Raw genomic sequence first — 21,688 nt, 5'->3', positions numbered from 1 at the left:
CTGTAAGATTCAGCTCTTCCCATAGTTGTTTGATAGTATTCAGATCAGGTCTCATTCGAAGGCCACTTCAGAATAATCCAAAGTTTTGTTCTTGTCCACTCTATGGGTGTTGTTTAGCTGTGCGTTTTGGGTCATTATCCTGTTGGAGGAAACCATAACCTGTGACTGAGACAGAGCTTTCTGACACGTTTCTCTTCAGAATGCCTTGATAGTCTGGAGATTTCATTTGTGCCCTGAACAGATTCAAGGCACCCTGTGCCAAGCGCAGCACAGCTAGCCCCATAACATAACCCAGCCTCCTCCATGTTTCACTGTAGGAAGTTGTGTTCGTTTCTTTGAAAACTTAATTTCTTCGTCTGTGAACATAGAGATGATGTGACTTGCCAAAAAGCTACAGTTTTGACTCATCTTTCCAAAGAACATTTCTCCCAGAAGGATTGTGGCTTGTCAATATGCATTTTTGCAAATTCCAGTCTGGCTTTTTATTGTCTATGGAACTCACTTTCGCTCTGGAGTCCTCCTGCGTCTTCTTCTATGGAACCCACTTTCGCTCTGGAGTCCTCCTGCGTCTTCTTCTATGGAACCCACTTTCGCTCTGGAGTCCTCCTGCGTCTTCTTCTATGGGAACCAACTTTCGCTCTGGAGTCCTCCTGCGTCTTCTTCTCTGGAACCCACTTTCGCTCTGGAGTCCTCCTGCGTCTTCTTCTATGGAACCCACTTACGCTCTGGAGTCCTCCTGCGTCTTCTTCTATGGGAACCTACTTTCGCTCTGGAGTCTTCCTGCGTCTTCTTCTATGGAACCCACTTTCGCTCTGGAGTCCTCCAGCGTCTTCTTCTATGGGAACCTACTTTTGCTCTGGAGTCCTCCTGGGTCTTCTTCTATGGAACCCACTTTCGCTCTGGAGTCCTCCTGCGTCTTCTTCTCTGGAACCCACTTTCGCTCTGGAGTCCTCCTGCGTCTTCTTCTATGGAACCCACTTTCGCTCTGGAGTCCTCCTGCGTCTTCTTCTATGGGAACCAACTTTCGCTCTGGAGTCTTCCTGCGTCTTCTTCTATGGAAGCCACTTTCGATCAAAAGAGCGAAACCCCCTTGGAGTTCAGCTTGTATCTCTTTGGCAGTTATCCTTGGTTCTTCTTCTACAATGCGCACTGTCCTTCTGTTCAATCTGGGGTCGATGTTCCTCTTGCGGCCGCGCCCAGGGAGGTTGGCTATAGTTCCACGGACCTGAAACTTCTTCTTAAATAATATTTTCAAACTGTTGTTACAGGAACATCAAGCTGCTTGGAAGATGATCTTGTAGCCGTTACCTCTACCTCTACCTTTACCTTTACCTCTACCTTTACCTTTACCTCTACCTTTACCTCTACCTCTACCTTTACCTTTACCTCTTACCTTTACCTCTACCTTTACCTCTACCTCTACCTTTACCTCTACCTCTACCTTTACCTTTACCTTTACCTCTACCTTTACCTTACCTCTACCTTTACCTCTACCTTTACCTCTACCTTTACCTCTACCTTTACCTCTACCTTTACCTCTACCTTTACCTCTACCTTTACCTCTACCTCTGCCTTTACCTCTACCTTTACCTTACCTTTACCTCTACCTTTACCTCTACCTTTACCTCTACCTTTACCTCTACCTTTACCTCTACCTTTACCTCTACCTTTACCTCTACCTCTACCTTTACCTTTACCTCTACCTTTACCTTACCTTTACCTCTACCTTTACCTCTACCTTTACCTCTACCTTTACCTCTACCTTTACCTCTACCTTTACCTCTACCTTTACCTCTACCTTTACCTCTACCTTTACCTTTACCTCTACCTCTGCCTCTACCTTTACCTCTACCTCTACCTTTACCTCTACCTTTACCACGCTTGTCTATTATTGTCTTTCTGATCTCCTCAGACAAATCTCTCCTTTGCTGTCTCTGGTCCATGTTCAGTGTGGTGCAGACAATGATACCAAACAGCACAGTGACTACTTTTCTAAATAGACTGAATGACTGATTACAAAGATTGGAGACGTGTGATAATAATTAAATAAACAAATTAGTTTGAAATATCACTATAATCCAATTATTTATTATCTTTTCTAAAGGGTTACCAACAAATGTGTCCAGGCCATTTTTAGAATATATTTGTAGAATAAGCAATAATTCATCTCTTTTTCATAGCTTCTTTGCTTTATTCTGACACACACCAAAGGCATGCAAGTATACATTATAAAATAGCTTTTAATTTCATCACTTTTCAGGAGGAATTAAGCGTTATTTCAATGAGCTGTAAGGGTACCAACACATTTGAACACGTCTGTAAATGATTGAAGTTAATGTAGATACCTTTAACGTATTCTTCGAAAATCAATTAAAAGATTGTTTCACGATTAAGTTTAATTAAAACAAAATCAATTAAAAGATTCTTTCACTATCAAGTTAATTAAAAACAAAATCAATTAAAGGATTGTTTCACTATTAAGTTAATTAAAACCAAAGTGAAATCGCAAGAAAAAAACATCTTTATAACATTCCATTTCCATCCAAAATAGAGATTTGGTTCAGAAATAATAATGAGCCAATCGTTTTAAGTCTGTCTTCTTCTCTCCTCAGACAGGGAAGAGTGAGCTGGATAAGTATCTCTCCCCCCAGACGCCGCTCCTGATGCCCCATCCGGACCCTCCAGAGCAGAACAAGTCTCGGCGGGACAGTGCCTCTGTGATGGATCACTTCTTTAGCGACGACCAGGGTGGATCTCCTTACAGCATCAATATGAACGTCTTCCTACCCGACCTGGCCTACCTGAGGATGGGCTTGTGTCGGCCGGCACGCCCAGGGCCTGGAGGTAACGGTGGAGGCATGGGCCAGCAGGTCAAAACAGAACCTCCTGCCTCCTCTCCCTTCGTCCATCCTCACCCTCACTGCCCCAGCAGTAGCGTCCACGGTAACAGCGTCAGCCTTAACACGGTAACGTCCGTGTCTTCTTCTTCGTTACCAGAGTTCACTAGCGTGTTCAGCCCGTCGGGTGGCGGTGACCCGACCTCTGACACCGTGGCAACGGGCGGTTCTGTTTACGTGAAGGAGGAGCTGGGGTCGTTCGATCTGCCTCACGACGACTCTCTGTTCCAGCTGCTCTCTGCAGAGCTGGACTCCGCCCCTCTCGCGCCCATGCATCACCACGGCAACGATGCTCATCACCGGGCGGGGCAGCATCACGGAGGTTCCGGTCCCTCGCCCATCATGCACACCTTCCACGACCTACACTTAGCCGCCCAGGCCCAGCAGCATCACCAACAACTACAGACTGCCAAGTCAAGCTACTGTGGTGGGCTGCACAGTGTGGGAGGGGCCTACCCTCACCCTCACTTCCTCCAGCAGCCCCAGCACCATCAGGCCAAGGCCCCCTACCTGCCCCCCTCTCCTCCCAGCTCAGAGCCCAGCTCCCCAGATCGCCAGAAGGACCTCCTTCAGAACCTCTCCCCTCCCCCTTCCTATGCCGCCACTATCGCCTCCAAGCTGGGAGTCAGCGTCTCCCCCAGTCTTTCCCCCACCGGTGTGGCTCGGCCCCCAGCCTCAAGTCTAACTCAAGCCCCAGGCTCCGGCCCAGCTCCAAGCCTGAACCAGTCCATGCAGGTCCGCTACAACCGCAGGACCAACCCAGACCTGGAGAAGAGGAGGATACACCACTGTGACTTCCCAGGTCAGGACTCCCTCCCTCCCTCTTTCCCTCTCTCCCTCCCTCCAGGTCAGGACTCCTCCCTCCCTCTTTCCCTCTCTCCCTCCCTCCAGGTCAGGACTCCTCCCTCCCTCTTTCCCTCTCTCCCTCCCTCCAGGTCAGGACTCCCTCCCTCCCTCCCTCCCACGGGTTATACTGTTTCTCTACTGTCAGGACTTATCCCTCCCTCCCTCCCACGGGTTATACTGTTTCTCTACTGTCAGGACTCCCTCCCTCCCTCCCTCCCACGGGTTATACTGTTTCTCTACTGTCAGGACTCCCTCCCTCCCTCCCTCCCACGGGTTATACTGTTTCTCTACTGTCAGGACTCCCTCCCTCCCTCCCTCCCACGGGTTATACTGTTTCTCTACTGTCAGGACTCCTCCCTCCCTCCCTCAGCTGCAGAGCTTTACTTTAGGTTTACTTTCTGTGTGTTGGTCGTCTATTTCAGTGTAGTCATGAAGACTTTGTGCTTGTTCCTAGCTCACATGCAATACGTTGTTTACCATCAATTAGCTCAGTGTCTGTAGTGTCCTGTGTTATGGGTGGTGGTCTGACTCAGTGTCTGTAGTGTCCTGTGTTATGGGTGGTGGTCTGACTCAGTGTCTATAGTGTCCTGTGTTATGGGTGGTGGTCTGACTCAGTGTCTATAGTGTCCTGTGTTATGGGTGGTGGTCTGACTCAGTGTCTATAGTGTCCTGTGTTATGGGTGGTGGTCTGACTCAGTGTCTATAGTGTCCTGTGTTATGGGTGGTGGTCTGACTCAGTGTCTATAGTGTCCTGTGTTATGGGTGGTGGTCTGACTCAGTGTCTATAGTGTCCTGTGTTATGGGTGGTGGTCTGACTCAGTGTCTATAGTGTCCTGTGTTATGGGTGGTGGTCTGACTCAGTGTCTGTAGTGTCCTGTGTTGTGGGTGGTGGTCTGACTCAGTGTCTGTAGTGTCCTGTGTTGTGGGTGGTGGTCTGACTCAGTGTCTGTAGTGTCCTGTGTTATGGGTGGTGGTCTGACTCAGTGACTTTCAGTAAACGTTACTATTCTCTGTGGTTGTTGCCTCTGAATGATGTGACGTTGAATAATTCAGTAATCGACAGCAGGCTTTTAGCCAGCTCTAGCATGTGTCCCAAATGGCACCCTATTCCCTACACAGTGCCCTCATTGTGACCAGAACACTGGTCAAAAGTAGTGCACTACATAGGGAATAGGGTGTCGTTCTGAATGCAAGCTCTAGAGATCTGTCAGAGAGACACAGAAAATGGACGACCAAGACAGAGTGTTATTGGTTGCATCAAACTGACAGTGTATCACAGCTAGAAAAACACACCAGACAGTCACTGAAACACACACACACACACACACACACACATAAACAAACTCCTCTTCGGCTAATATAATACTAATGTACTCCTATATGTCAGCAGCTCTCTCACTAATGTTCGGTGATGTCAGATAGCCTCTGGCTCTGGGATTGGAGGGTTACTAAACTCCTCAGCATGTCTTGACTGGCGTGTTGTAAATGGTTGCAGAACTCATAGAGACGGTGTGGCAGAACTCATAGAGACGGTGTGGCAGAACTCATAGAGACGGTGTGGCGGAACTCATAGAGACGGTGTGGCGGAACTCAGGGAGACGGTGTCGCAGAACTCAGGGAGACGGTGTCGCAGAACTCAGGGAGACGGTGTCGCAGAACTCATGGAGACGGTGTCGCAGAACTCATAGAGACGGTGTCGCGGAACTCATAGAGACGGTGTCGCGGAGCTCATAGAGACGGTGTCGCGGAGCTCATAGAGACGGTGTCTCGGAGCTCATAGAGACGGTGTCGCGGAGCTCATAGAGACGGTGTCGCGGAGCTCATAGAGACGGTGTCGCGGAGCTCATAGAGACGGTGTCGCGGAGCTCATAGAGACGGTGTCGCGGAACTCATAGAGACGGTGTCGCGGAACTCATAGAGACGGTGTCGCGGAACTCATAGAGACGGTGTCGCGGAACTCATAGAGACGGTGTCGCAGAGCAGGGAGACGGTGTCCCAGAACTCATAGAGACGGTGTCGCAGAACTCATAGAGACGGTGTCGCAGAACTCATAGAGACGGTGTCGCAGAACTCATAGAGACGGTGTCGCAGAACTCATAGAGACGGTGTCGCAGAGCAGGGAGACGGTGTCGCAGAACAGGGAGACGGTGTCTTCGAAAGTTTTCAGACCCCTTTACTTTTTCCACATTTTGTTACATTAGTCTTATTCTGAAATGGATTAAATAGTTATTCCCCCTCATCAATCTACACACAATACCCCATAATGACAAAGCAAAAACAGGTTTAGACATTTTTGCTAATTTATTAAAAATAAAAAACGATCTACTCTTTACCTCGTAATGACAGAGAACACAGGTTCTTAGAAACGTCTGCTAATTTTAAAACAGAAATACATTATTTACATAAGTATTCAGACCCTTTGCTATGACACTCTAAATTGAGCTCAGGTGCATCCTGTTTCCATTGATCATCCTTGAGATGTTTCTACAACTTGATTGGAGTCCACCTGTGCTAAATTCAATTGATTGGACATGATTTGGAAAAGCACACACCTGTCTATATAAGGTCTTACAGTTGACAGTGCATATCAGAGCAAAAACCAAGCCATGAGGTCGAAGGAATTGTCCGTAGAGCTCCGAGACAGGATTGTGTCGAGGCACAGATCTGGGGAAGGGTACCAAAACATTTATGCAGCATTGAAGGTCCCCAAGAACACAGTGGCCTCCATCATTCTTAAATGGAAGAAGTTTGGAATCACCAAAACTCTTCCTAGAGCTGGACGCCCAGCCAAACTGAGCAATCGGGGGAGAAGGGCCTTGGTCAGGGCACCCTCTGACAGAGCTCTAGAGGTCCTCTGTGGAGATGGGAGAACCTTCCAGAAGGACGACCATCTCTACAGCACTCCACCAATCAGGCCTTTATGGTAGAGTAGCCAGACGGAAGCCACTCCTCAGTAAAAGGCACATGACAGCCTGCTTAGAGTTTGCCAAAAGGCACATAAAGACTCTCAGACCATGAGAAACAAGATTCTCTGGTCTGATGAAACCAAGATTAAACTCTTTGTCCTGAATGCCAAGCGTCACGCCTGGAGGAAACCTGGCACCATCCCTAAGGTGAATCATGGTGGTTGTGGCAGCATCATGTTGAGGGGGATGTTTTTCAGTGGCAGGGACTGGGAGACTCGTCAGGATTGAGGCAAAGGTGAACGGAGCAAAGTACAGAGAGATCCTTGATGAAAACCGCTCAGGACCTCAGACTGGGTCGAAGCTTTACTTTCCAGAAGGACGACAACCCTAAGCACACAGCCAAGAGAACGCAGGAGTGGCTTAGGTACAAGTCTCTGAATGTCCTTGAGCGGCCCAGCCAGAGCCTGGACTTGAACCCGATCTAACATCTCTGGAGAGACCTGAAAATAGTTGTGCAGCAACACTCCCCATCCAACCTGACAGAGCTTGAGAGGATCTGCAGAGAAGAATGGGAGAAACTCACCAAATACAGGTGTGCCAAGCTTGTAGCGTCATACCCAAGATAGACTCAAGGCTATAATCACTGCCTAAGATGCTTCAACAAAGTACTGAGTAAAGGGTCTGAATACTTATGTAAATGTGCTATTTAAAAACTTGTTTTTGCTTTGTCATTATGGGGTGTGTACATTGAGGATTTAAACATATATATTTTAGAAAGAGGCTGTAACGTAACAACGTGGGAAAATTCAAGGTGTCTGAATACTTTCAGAATGCTCTGTATACTATAGTAGAACAGCAGAATCCATAGATATATAGTAGAACAGCAGAATCCATAGATATATAGTATAGTAGAACAGCAGAATCCATAGATGTATAGTAGAACAGCAGAATCCATAGATGTATAGTAGAACAGCAGAATCCACAGATATATAGTATAGTAGAACAGCAGAATCCATAGATATATAGTATAGTAGAACAACAGAATCCATAGATGTATAGTAGAACAGCAGAATCCATAGATATATAGTAGAACAGCAGAATCCATAGATATATAGTATAGTAGAACAGCAGAATCCATAGATGTATAGTAGAACAGCAGAATCCATAGATATATAGTATAGTAGAACAGCAGAATCCACAGATATATAGTATAGTAGAACAGCAGAATCCACAGATATATAGTATAGTAGAACAGCAGAATCCATAGATATATAGTATAGTAGAACAGCAGAATCCACAGATATATAGTATAGTAGAACAGCAGAATCCATATATATATAGTAGAACAGCAGAATCCACAGATATATAGTATAGTAGAACAGCAGAATCCACAGATATATAGTATAGTAGAACAGCAGAATCCATAGATGTATAGTAGAACAGCAGAATCCACAGATATATAGTATAGTAGAACAGCAGAATCCATAGATATATAGTATAGTAGAACAGCAGAATCCATAGATATATAGTAGAACAGCAGAATCCATAGATATATAGTATAGTAGAACAGCAGAATCCACAGATATATAGTATAGTAGAACAGCAGAATCCACAGATATATAGTAGAACAGCAGAATCCATAGATATATAGTAGAACAGCAGAATCCACAGATATATAGTATAGTAGAACAGCAGAATCCATAGATGTATAGTAGAACAGCAGAATCCATAGATATATAGTAGAACAGCAGAATCCATAGATATATAGTATAGTAGAACAGCAGAATCCATAGATGTATAGTAGAACAGCAGAATCCATAGATATATAGTATAGTAGAACAGCAGAATCCACAGATATATAGTATAGTAGAACAGCAGAATCCACAGATATATAGTATAGTAGAACAGCAGAATCCATAGATATATAGTATAGTAGAACAGCAGAATCCACAGATATATAGTATAGTAGAACAGCAGAATCCATATATATATAGTAGAACAGCAGAATCCACAGATATATAGTATAGTAGAACAGCAGAATCCACAGATATATAGTATAGTAGAACAGCAGAATCCATAGATGTATAGTAGAACAGCAGAATCCACAGATATATAGTATAGTAGAACAGCAGAATCCATAGATATATAGTATAGTAGAACAGCAGAATCCATAGATATATAGTAGAACAGCAGAATCCATAGATATATAGTATAGTAGAACAGCAGAATCCACAGATATATAGTATAGTAGAACAGCAGAATCCACAGATATATAGTAGAACAGCAGAATCCATAGATATATAGTAGAACAGCAGAATCCATAGATATATAGTAGAACAGCAGAATCCATAGATGTATAGTAGAACAGCAGAATCCATAGATATATAGTATAGTAGAACAGCAGAATCCACAGATATATAGTATAGTAGAACAGCAGAATCCACAGATATATAGTATAGTAGAACAGCAGAATCCATAGATATATAGTAGAACAGCAGAATCCATAGATATATAGTATAGTAGAACAGCAGAATCCATAGATATATAGTATAGTAGAACAGCAGAATCCACAGATGTATAGTAGAACAGCAGAATCCATAGATATATAGTATAGTAGAACAGCAGAATCCACAGATATATAGTATAGTAGAACAGCAGAATCCACAGATATATAGTATAGTAGAACAGCAGAATCCATAGATGTATAGTAGAACAGCAGAATCCACAGATATATAGTATAGTAGAACAGCAGAATCCATATATATATAGTAGAACAGCAGAATCCACAGATATATAGTATAGTAGAACAGCAGAATCCACAGATATATAGTATAGTAGAACAGCAGAATCCATAGATGTATAGTAGAACAGCAGAATCCACAGATATATAGTATAGTAGAACAGCAGAATCCATAGATATATAGTAGAACAGCAGAATCCATAGATATATAGTATAGTAGAACAGCAGAATCCATAGATATATAGTATAGTAGAACAGCAGAATCCACAGATATATAGTATAGTAGAACAGCAGAATCCATAGATATATAGTGTTGTAGAACAGCAGAATCCATAGATATATAGTATAGTAGAACAGCAGAATCCATAGATATATAGTAGAACAGCAGAATCCATAGATATATAGTATAGTAGAACAGCAGAATCTATAGATATATAGTATAGTAGAACAGCAGAATCCATAGATATATAGTATAGTAGAACAGCAGAATCCATAGATGTATAGTAGAACAGCAGAATCCATAGATATATAGTATTGTAGAACAGCAGAATCCATAGATATATAGTAGAACAGCAGAATCCACAGATATATAGTATAGTAGAACAGCAGAATCCATAGATATATAGTATTGTAGAACAGCAGAATCCATAGATATATAGTATAGTAGAACAGCAGAATCCATAGATATATAGTATAGTAGAACAGCAGAATCCATAGATGTATAGTAGAATAGCAGAATCCATAGATGTATAGTAGAACAGCAGAATCCATAGATATATAGTAGAACAGCAGAATCCACAGATATATAGTATAGTAGAACAACAGAATCCATAGATATATAGTAGAACAGCAGAATCCATAGATATATAGTAGAACAGCAGAATCCATAGATATATAGTATAGTAGAACAACAGAATCCATAGATGTATAGTAGAACAGCAGAATCCATAGATATATAGTAGAACAGCAGAATCCATAGATATATAGTAGAACAGCAGAATCCATAGATATATAGTATAGTAGAACAACAGAATCCATAGATGTATAGTAGAACAGCAGAATCCATAGATATATAGTATAGTAGAACAGCAGAATCCATAGATATATAGTATAGTAGAACAGCAGAATCCATAGATATATAGTATAGTAGAACAGCAGAATCCATAGATATATAGTATAGTAGAACAGCAGAATCCATAGATATATAGTATAGTAGAACAGCAGAATCCATAGATATATAGTATAGTAGAACAGCAGAATCCATAGATATATAGTATAGTAGAACAGCAGAATCCATAGATATATAGTAGAACAGCAGAATCCATAGATATATTGTAGAACAGCAGAATCCATAGATTTATAGTAGAACAGCAGAATCCATAGATATATAGTATAGTAGAACAGCAGAATCCATAGATATATAGTATTGTAGAACAGCAGAATCCATAGATATATAGTAGAACAGCAGAATCCATAGATATATAGTATAGTAGAACAGCAGAATCCATAGATATATAGTAGAACAGATAAATATTATTGTAGAACAGCAGAATCCATAGATATATAGTATTGTAGAACAGATAAATATTATTGTAGAACAGCAGAATCCATAGATATATAGTATAGTAGAACAGCAGAATCCACAGGTATATAGTATAGTAGAACAGCAGAATCCATAGATATATAGTATTGTAGAACAGCAGAATCCATAGATGTATAGTAGAACAGCAGAATCCATAGATATATAGTATTGTAGAACAGCATAATCCATAGATATATAGTATTGTAGAACAGATAAATATTATTGTAGAACAGCAGAATCCATAGATATATAGTATAGTAGAACAGCAGAATCCATAGATGTATAGTAGAACAGCAGAATCCATAGATATATAGTATAGTAGAACAGCAGAATCCACAGATATATAGTATTGTAGAACAGCAGAATCCATAGATATATAGTAGAACAGCAGAATCCATAGATATATAGTATAGTAGAACAGCAGAATCCATAGATATATAGTAGAACAGCAGAATCCATAGATATATAGTATAGTAGAACAGCAGAATCCATAGATATATAGTATAGTAGAACAGCAGAATCCATAGATATATAGTATTGTAGAACAGCATAATCCATAGATATATAGTATTGTAGAACAGATAAATATTATTGTAGAACAGCAGAATCCATAGATATATAGTATAGTAGAACAGCAGAATCCATAGATGTATAGTAGAACAGCAGAATCCATAGATATATAGTATAGTAGAACAGCAGAATCCACAGATATATAGTATTGTAGAACAGCAGAATCCATAGATATATAGTAGAACAGCAGAATCCATAGATATATAGTATAGTAGAACAGCAGAATCCACAGATATATAGTATAGTAGAACAGCAGAATCCATAGATGTATAGTAGAACAGCAGAATCCATAGATATATAGTATAGTAGAACAGCAGAATCCACAGATATATAGTATTGTAGAACAGCAGAATCCATAGATATATAGTAGAACAGCAGAATCCACAGATATATAGTATAGTAGAACAGCAGAATCCATAGATATATAGTATTGTAGAACAGATAAATATTATTGTAGAACAGCAGAATCCATAGATATATAGTATAGTAGAACAGCAGAATCCACAGATATATAGTATAGTAGAACAGCAGAATCCATAGATATATAGTATTGTAGAACATCATTCCATTGAGAGATAGTATTGTAGAACACATACTGTTGATAGAATCGCAGGACAGCGGAATCCATAGACAGATAGTATTGTGGATCAGAGGGCTCGTATTGTGGATCAGAGGGCTCGTATTGTGGATCAGAGGGCTCGTATTGTGGGTCAGAGGGCTCGTATTGTGGGTCAGAGGGCTCGTATTGTGGGTCAGAGGGCTCGTATTGTGGGTCAGAGGGCTCGTATTGTGGGTCAGAGGGCTCGTATTGTGGATCAGAGGGCTCGTATTGTGGATCAGAGGGCTCGTATTGTGGGTCAGAGGGCTCGTATTGTGGGTCAGAGGGCTCGTATTGTGGGTCAGAGGGCTCGTATTGTGGGTCAGAGGGCTCGTATTGTGGGTCAGAGGGCTCGTAATTGTGGATCAGAGGGCTCGTAATTGCGGATCAGAGGGCTCGTAATTGCGGATCAGAGGGCTCGTAATTGCGGATCAGAGGGCTCGTAATTGCGGATCAGAGGGCTCGTAATTGCGGATCAGAGGGCTCGTAATTGCGGATCAGAGGGCTCGTAATTGCGGACCAGAGGGCTCGTAATTGCGGACCAGAGGGCTCGTAATTGCGGACCAGAGGGCTCGTAATTGCGGACCAGAGGGCTCGTAATTGCGGACCAGAGGGCTCGTAATTGCGGACCAGAGGGCTCGTAATTGCGGATCAGAGGGCTCGTAATTGCGGACCAGAGGGCTCGTAATTGCGGACCAGAACATTTGATGTATGTTGTGCATATTCCTGAACTTGTGCCTTTTTTTAAATAATCCTGATCATATCGTTTTCTCCTTCTCTGTGTGTTGTTTTCCAGGATGTAAGAAAGTGTACACCAAGTCTTCCCATCTGAAAGCCCACCTGAGGACTCACACCGGTAAGAGCTCCTCTCTTTTGAATTAACCGTGTTTTAAATAAAGACCTCGTTATTAAAGGCGGGTGGACGGACGTCGGCCTCTTTTATTTTTGGTCGTTCCTCGTGGTGTTGCTAGGCAGGAGCGTGGTGTTGGCATGCGCTACACATTCATTACTTGCATGCTGCTTGGGGGGGAAGTTATCCTCGCTCCGCCCGCCCTCGATATGCCGTTCCGTTAAACAGGCGGATAAGTCGACAACACTTCACAATTCTCCCGCTCTGTGTCAGCAGGAGTTCTAGAATATTGAGGAGTTCTAGAATGTTTCAGGACTTCTAGAACGTTTTCATCTGTAAGGGTTGAGGGGGCTTTCTGTGAGGGTTTGAGGGGGCTTTCTGTGAGGGTTTGAGGGGGCTTTCTGAGGGTTTGAGGGGGCTTTCTGTGAGGGTTTGAGGGGGCTTTCTGTGAGGGTTTGAGGGGGCTTTCTGTGAGGGTTTGAGGGGGCTTTCTGTGAGGGTTGAGGGGGATTTCTGTGAGGGTTGAGGGGGGTTCTACATACAGTATAACGCTTGGCCGTTAAGAATGCAGTGTGTTGCGTTCCTGTCAACGTGTTATTCCCCTGTTGTCCTCCTGACCGTGTGTGTGAGAGCTCTGTGAAATGTGTCATTTAATAATCACAATGTGGCATCGGAGGCGTGGGCTGTCCATCGTGAAATAGCTGCGGTAGTTCCTGGCTGCTGCGTGGTTAACTCTGGGGATAAGGGATATTCTGGGGGGGGGGGGGCATCAACACTGTGGTAGTTCCTGGCCGCTGCGTGGTTAACTCTGGGGATAAGGGATATTCTGGGGGGGGAGGGGGGCATCAACACTGTGGTAGTTCCTGGCTGCTGCGTGGTTAACTCTGGGGATAAGGGATATTCTGGGGGGGGGGGGGGGGGGCATCAACACTGTGGTAGTTCCTGGCTGCTGCGTGGTTAACTCTGGGGATAAGGGATATTCTGGGGGGGGGGGGGGCATCAACACTGCGGTAGTTCCTGGCTGCTGCGTGGTTAACTCTGGGGATAAGGGATATTCTGGGGGGGGGGGGGGGGGGGGGGCATCAACACTGTGGTAGTTCCTGGCCGCTGCGTGGTTAACTCTGGGGATAAGGGATATTCTGGGGGGGGAGGGGGGCATCAACACTGTGGTAGTTCCTGGCTGCTGCGTGGTTAACTCTGGGGATAAGGGATATTCTGGGGGGGGGGGGGGGGGGGGCATCAACACTGTGGTAGTTCCTGGCTGCTGCGTGGTTAACTCTGGGGATAAGGGATATTCTGGGGGGGGGGGGGGGCATCAACACTGCGGTAGTTCCTGGCTGCTGCGTGGTTAACTCTGGGGATAAGGGATATTCTGGAGGGGGGGGGGGGGGGCATCAACACTGTGGTAGTTCCTGGCCGCTGCGTGGTTAACTCTGGGGATAAGGGATATTCTGGGGGGGGGGGCGTTGGGGAATGTGCTGCGTGAGACCAGTCATATCAGATAGAAGAACACAGTGCAGTTGAATGTCCCCAGATAGGGGGGGTCCAAGACTGGACTGATATATCTGGTGTCAACATTTGACATCTTCTCTTCTCTCTTCCTGTTACTGCCTTCCCTCAACCAATCACGTGTCTTTAGAAAGCAGATGTCACAAAGGGCTTCTACAGAAACCCAGTTTAAATCTCCAAACGGCAAGCGATGCAGCATGCGGCGGCTAGGCCAAACTCCCCTAGAAAGGCAAGGAACCTAGGAAGAGACCTAGAGAGGAACCAGGCTCTGAGGGGTGGGCCAGTCCTCTTCTGGCTGTGCCGGGTGGAGATTATAAGAGTACATGGCCATTTAAGGCCATATTGTTTTTCAAAATGTTCGTAGATGACCAGCAGGGTCAAATAATAATCACAGTGAGGGTGCAAGAGGAGTAAATTCAGAGGTCAAGACAGCAGGTGCGGTAGAGAGAGAGAGTTGAAAACAGCAGGTCTGGGACAAGGTAGCACGTCCGGTGAACAGGTAGCACGTCCGGTGAACAGGTCAGGGTTCGATAGCCGCAGGCAGAACAGTTGAAACTAGAGCCGCAGCACGACCAGGTGGACTGGGGACAACAAGGAGTCATCAGGCCAGGTAGTCCTGAGGCATGGTCTCTCTCTCTCTCACTCACTGTCTCTGTCTGTCTGTGTCTCTCTCCACACACACACACACACACACACACACACACACACACACACACACACACACACACACACACACACACACACACACACACACACACACACACACACACACACACACACACACCTCAGAGAGAGTAATAGGAGATAAGCCATGTAAACAAGGACCTGTGGTTTAGGTGTGGTCCTCCAGGCCCTGTGGTTTAGGTGTGGTCCTCCAGGCCCTGTGGTTTAGGTGTGGTCCTCCAGGCCCTGTGGTTTAGGTGTGGTCCTCCAGGCCCTGTGGTTTAGGTGTGGTCCTCCAGGCCCTGTGGTTTAGGTGTGGTCCTCCAGGCCCTGTGGTTTAGGTGTGGTCCTCCAGGCCCTGTGGTTTAGGTGTGGTCCTCCAGGCCCTGTGGTTTAGGTGTGGTCCTCCAGGCCCTGTGGTTTAGGTGTGGTCCTCCAGGCCCTGTGGTTTAGGTGTGGTCCTCCAGGCCCTGTGGTTTAGGTGTGGTCCTCCAGGCCCTGTGGTTTAGGTGTGGTCCTCCAGGCCCTGTGGTTTAGGTGTGGTCCTCCAGGCCCTGTGGTTTAGGTGTGGTCCTCCAGGCCCTGTGGTTTAGGTGTGGTCCTCCAGGCCCTGTGGTTTAGGTGTGGTCCTCCAGGCCCTGTGGTTTAGGTGTGGTCCTCCAGGCCCTGTGGTTTAGGTGTGGTCCTCCAGGCCCTGTGGTTTAGGTGTGGTCCTCCAGGCCCTGTGGTTTAGGTGTGGTCCTCCAGGCCCTGTGGTTTAGGTGTGGTCCTCCAGGCCCTGTGGTTTAGGTGTGGTCCTCCAGGCCCTGTGGTTTAGGTGTGGTCCTCCAGGCCCTGTGGTTTAGGTGTGGTCCTCCAGGCCCTGTGGTTTAGGTGTGGTCCTCCAGGCCCTGTGGTTTAGGTGTGGTCCTCCAGGCCCTGTGGTTTAGGTGTGGTCCTCCAGGCCCTGTGGTTTAGGTGTGGTCCTCCAGGCCCTGTGGTTTAGGTGTGGTCCTCCAGGCCCTGTGGTTTAGGTGTGGTCCTCCAGGCCCTGTGGTTTAGGTGTGGTCCTCCAGGAAGTCAGAAACATATTCCTGTGTTAATGTCTCCATATTCCTCGTCTAGTACTTTGATCAGGGAAACACATCCACTTATCGTCCAATAGGTTGTCGTGGTTATTAAATCTCTCTCTCTCTAGGAGAGGACGTATCTGTGTGGTCCAATAGGTTGTAGTGGTTATTAAATCTCTCTCTCTAGGAGAGGACGTATCTGTGTGGTCCAATAGGTTGTAGTGGTTATTAAATCTCTCTCTAGGAGAGGACGTATCTGTGGGGTCCAATAGGTTGTAGTGGTTATTAAATCTCTCTCTCTAGGAGAGGACGTATCTGTGTGGTCCAATAGGTTGTAGTGGTTATTAAATCTCTCTCTAGGAGAGGACGTATCTGTGTGGTCCAATAGGTTGTAGTGGTTATTAAATCTCTCTCTAGGAGAGGACGTATCTGTGGGGTCCAATAGGTTGTAGTGGTTATTAAATCTCTCTCTCTCTAGGAGAGGACGTATCTGTGTGGTCCAATAGGTTGTAGTGGTTATTAAATCTCTCTCTAGGAGAGGACGTATCTGTGGGGTCCAATAGGTTGTAGTGGTTATTAAATCTCTCTCTCTCTAGGAGAGGACGTATCTGTGTGGTCCAATAGGTTGTCGTGGTTATTAAATCTCTCTCTAGGAGAGGACGTATCTGTGTGGTCCAATAGGTTGTAGTGGTTATTAAATCTCTCTCTAGGAGAGGACGTATCTGTGTGGTCCAATAGGTTGTAGTGGTTATTAAATCTCTCTAGGAGAGGACGTATCTGTGTGGTCCAATAGGTTGTAGTGGTTATTAAATCTCTCTCTAGGAGAGGATGTATCTGTGGGGTCCAATAGGTTGTAGTGGTTATTAAATCTCTCTCTAGGAGAGGATGTATCTGTGTGGTCCAATAGGTTGTAGTGGTTATTAAATCTCTCTCTAGGAGAGGACGTATCTGTGTGGTCCAATAGGTTGTAGTGGTTATTAAATCTCTCTCTAGGAGAGGACGTATCTGTGTGGTCCAATAGGTTGTAGTGGTTATTAAATCTCTCTCTAGGAGAGGACGTATCTGTGTGGTCCAATAGGTTGTAGTGGTTATTAAATCTCTCTCTAGGAGAGGACGTATCTGTGTGGTCCAATAGGTTGTAGTGGTTATTAAATCTCTCTCTAGGTGAGGACGTATCTGTGTGGTCCAATAGGTTGTAGTGGTTATTAAATCTCTCTCTAGGAGAGGACGTATCTGTGTGGTCCAATAGGTTGTAGTGGTTATTAAATCTCTCTCTAGGAGAGGACGTATCTGTGGGGTCCAATAGGTTGTAGTGGTTATTAAATCTCTCTCTAGGAGAGGACGTATCTGTGTGGTCCAATAGGTTGTAGTGGTTATTAAATCTCTCTCTAGGAGAGGATGTATCTGTGTGGTCCAATAGGTTGTAGTGGTTATTAAATCTCTCTCTAGGAGAGGACGTATCTGTGTGGTCCAATAGGTTGTAGTGGTTATTAAATCTCTCTCTAGGAGAGGACGTATCTGTGGGGTCCAATAGGTTGTAGTGGTTATTAAATCTCTCTCTAGGAGAGGACGTATCTGTGGGGTCCAATAGGTTGTAGTGGTTATTAAATCTCTCTCTAGGAGAGGACGTATCTGTGTGGTCCAATAGGTTGTCGTGGTTATTAAATCTCTCTCTAGGAGAGGACGTATCTGTGTGGTCCAATAGGTTGTAGTGGTTATTAAATCTCTCTCTCTCTAGGAGAGGACGTATCTGTGTGGTCCAATAGGTTGTAGTGGTTATTAAATCTCTCTCTCTAGGAGAGGACGTATCTGTGTGGTCCAATAGGTTGTAGTGGTTATTAAATCTCTCTCTAGGAGAGGACGTATCTGTGGTCCAATAGGTTGTCGTGGTTATTAAATCTCTCTCTCTAGGAGAGGACGTATCTGTGTGGTCCAATAGGTTGTAGTGGTTATTAAATCTCTCTCTAGGAGAGGACGTATCTGTGTGGTCCAATAGGTTGTAGTGGTTATTAAATCTCTCTCTAGGAGAGGACGTATCTGTGTGGTCCAATAGGTTGTAGTGGTTATTAAATCTCTCTCTAGGAGAGGACGTATCTGTGTGGTCCAATAGGTTGTCGTGGTTATTAAATCTCTCTCTCTCTAGGAGAGGACGTATCTGTGGTCCAATAGGTTGTAGTGGTTATTAAATCTCTCTCTCTCTAGGAGAGGACGTATCTGTGTGGTCCAATAGGTTGTAGTGGTTATTAAATCTCTCTCTCTAGGAGAGGACGTATCTGTGTGGTCCAATAGGTTGTAGTGGTTATTAAATCTCTCTCTCTCTAGGAGAGGACGTATCTGTGGTCCAATAGGTTGTAGTGGTTATTAAATCTCTCTCTCTCTAGGAGAGGACGTATCTGTGTGGTCCAATAGGTTGTAGTGGTTATTAAATCTCTCTCTCTAGGAGAGGACGTATCTGTGTGGTCCAATAGGTTGTAGTGGTTATTAAATCTCTCTCTAGGAGAGGACGTATCTGTGTGGTCCAATAGGTTGTAGTGGTTATTAAATCTCTCTCTAGGAGAGGACGTATCTGTGTGGTCCAATAGGTTGTAGTGGTTATTAAATCTCTCTCTCTCTAGGAGAGGACGTATCTGTGTGGTCCAATAGGTTGTAGTGGTTATTAAATCTCTCTCTAGGAGAGGACGTATCTGTGGGGTCCAATAGGTTGTAGTGGTTATTAAATCTCTCTCTCTCTAGGAGAGGACGTATCTGTGTGGTCCAATAGGTTGTCGTGGTTATTAAATCTCTCTCTTGGAGAGGACGTATCTGTGTGGTCCAATAGGTTGTAGTGGTTATTAAATCTCTCTCTCTAGGAGAGGACGTATCTGTGTGGTCCAATAGGTTGTAGTGGTTATTAAATCTCTCTCTCTAGGAGAGGACGTATCTGTGTGGTCCAATAGGTTGTAGTGGTTATTAAATCTCTCTCTAGGAGAGGATGTATCTGTGTGGTCCAATAGGTTGTAGTGGTTATTAAATCTCTCTCTAGGAGAGGACGTATCTGTATGGTCCAATAGGTTGTAGTGGTTATTAAATCTCTCTCTAGGAGAGGACGTATCTGTGTGGTCCAATAGGTTGTAGTGGTTATTAAATCTCTCTCTAGGAGAGGACGTATCTGTGTGGTCCAATAGGTTGTAGTGGTTATTAAATCTCTCTCTCTAGGAGAGGACGTATCTGTGTGGTCCAATAGGTTGTAGTGGTTATTAAATCTCTCTCTAGGAGAGGACGTATCTGTGTGGTCCAATAGGTTGTAGTGGTTATTAAATCTCTCTCTAGGAGAGGACGTATCTGTGGGGTCCAATAGGTTGTAGTGGTTATTAAATCTCTCTCTAGGAGAGGACGTATCTGTGTGGTCCAATAGGTTGTAGTGGTTATTAAATCTCTCTCTAGGAGAGGACGTATCTGTGTGGTCCAATAGGTTGTAGTGGTTATTAAATCTCTCTCTAGGAGAGGACGTATCTGTGTGGTCCAATAGGTTGTAGTGGTTATTAAATCTCTCTCTAGGAGAGGATGTATCTGTGTGGTCCAATAGGTTGTAGTGGTTATTAAATCTCTCTCTCTAGGAGAGGACGTATCTGTGTGGTCCAATAGGTTGTAGTTGTTATTAAATCTCTCTCTAGGAGAGGACGTATCTGTGTGGTCCAATAGGTTGTAGTGGTTATTAAATCTCTCTCTCTCTAGGAGAGGACGTATCTGTGTGGTCCAATAGGTTGTAGTGGTTATTAAATCTCTCTCTAGGAGAGGACGTATCTGTGTGGTCCAATAGGTTGTAGTGGTTATTAAATCTCTCTCTAGGAGAGGACGTATCTGTGGTCCAATAGGTTGTAGTGGTTATTAAATCTCTCTCTAGGAGAGGACGTATCTGTGTGGTCCAATAGGTTGTAGTGGTTATTAAATCTCTCTCTCTCTAGGAGAGGACGTATCTGTGTGGTCCAATAGGTTGTAGTGGTTATTAAATCTCTCTCTCTAGGAGAGGACGTATCTGTGTGGTCCAATAGGTTGTAGTGGTTATTAAATCTCTCTCTAGGAGAGGACGTATCTGTGTGGTCCAATAGGTTGTAGTGGTTATTAAATCTCTCTCTAGGAGAGGACGTATCTGTGTGGTCCAATAGGTTGTAGTGGTTATTAAATCTCTCTCTAGGAGAGGACGTATCTGTGTGGTCCAATAGGTTGTAGTGGTTATTAAATCTCTCTCTAGGAGAGGACGTATCTGTGTGGTCCAATAGGTTGTAGTGGTTATTAAATCTCTCTCTAGGAGAGGACGTATCTGTGTGGTCCAATAGGTTGTCGTGGTTATTAAATCTCTCTCTAGGAGAGGACGTATCTGTGTGGTCCAATAGGTTGTAGTGGTTATTAAATCTCTCTCTCTCTAGGAGAGGACGTATCTGTGTGGTCCAATAGGTTGTAGTGGTTATTAAATCTCTCTCTAGGAGAGGACGTATCTGTGTGGTCCAATAGGTTGTAGTGGTTATTAAATCTCTCTCTAGGAGAGGACGTATCTGTGTGGTCCAATAGGTTGTAGTGGTTATTAAATCTCTCTCTCTAGGAGAGGACGTATCTGTGTGGTCCAATAGGTTGTAGTGGTTATTAAATCTCTCTCTAGGAGAGGACGTATCTGTGGGGTCCAATAGGTTGTAGTGGTTATTAAATCTCTCTCTCTAGGAGAGGACGTATCTGTATGGTCCAATAGGTTGTAGTGGTTATTAAATCTCTCTCTAGGAGAGGACGTATCTGTGTGGTCCAATAGGTTGTAGTGGTTATTAAATCTCTCTCTAGGAGAGGACGTATCTGTGTGGTCCAATAGGTTGTAGTGGTTATTAAATCTCTCTCTAGGAGAGGACGTATCTGTGTGGTCCATGTTGGGACCTGCTCGCGGTTTTATGACTGTTTGACAAGTGTGCTCACAAACAACCGCACTCTCGTACACACACACACACACACACACACACACACACACACACACACACACACACACACACACACACACACACACACACACACACACACTCGCACACACACACACACACACACACACACACACACACACACACACACACACACACACACACACACACACACACTCTCGTACACACTCTCTCTGCTCCAACAATCTGGAGACCGGATGCTGTTAAAGAGATGAAAGGAGGGCTTCCAACGGAGGTGAATGAGAGGCATTAGGAAGTGTGTGTGTGACTGAAGGTCCTTGACTATGGAGCAGGTTAATCATTTGAGGTGAACTCAGTCCACCTGTCTCTGAGGAGGGGTGGAGCAGTCCACCTGTCTCTGAGGAGGAGGGGGAGGAGTGGAGCAGTCCACCTGTCTCTGAGGAGGAGGGGGAGGAGTGGAGCAGTCCACCTGTCTCTGAGGAGGGGGAGGAGTGGAGCAATCCACCTGTCTCTGAGGAGAGGGAGGAGTGGAGCCTTAAGGGTGGTGTCTCTAACACAC

General features: G+C 44.7%; 1 protein-coding gene across 1 annotated transcript in view; it reads left to right on the top strand.

Annotated features, from left to right (window-relative positions):
• LOC139532856 (Krueppel-like factor 5) overlaps positions 1–21,688 on the top strand; it is a 38,020-nt gene that overhangs the window by 3,082 nt on the left and 13,250 nt on the right. Inside the window, exons 2-3 of the mRNA XM_071330974.1 lie at positions 2,613–3,699; positions 12,936–12,995. Coding sequence (XP_071187075.1) covers positions 2,613–3,699; positions 12,936–12,995 — 1,147 coding nt within the window. The remainder of the gene's footprint in view (positions 1–2,612; positions 3,700–12,935; positions 12,996–21,688) is intronic.

This window comes from Salvelinus alpinus, chromosome 10 (assembly GCF_045679555.1).
Source record: "Salvelinus alpinus chromosome 10, SLU_Salpinus.1, whole genome shotgun sequence".
In the NCBI taxonomy this organism is placed as follows: Eukaryota; Metazoa; Chordata; class Actinopteri; order Salmoniformes; family Salmonidae; genus Salvelinus; species Salvelinus alpinus.
Note: the sequence above shows the minus strand (reverse complement) of the source record. Positions and strands in the feature narration are given on the sequence as shown.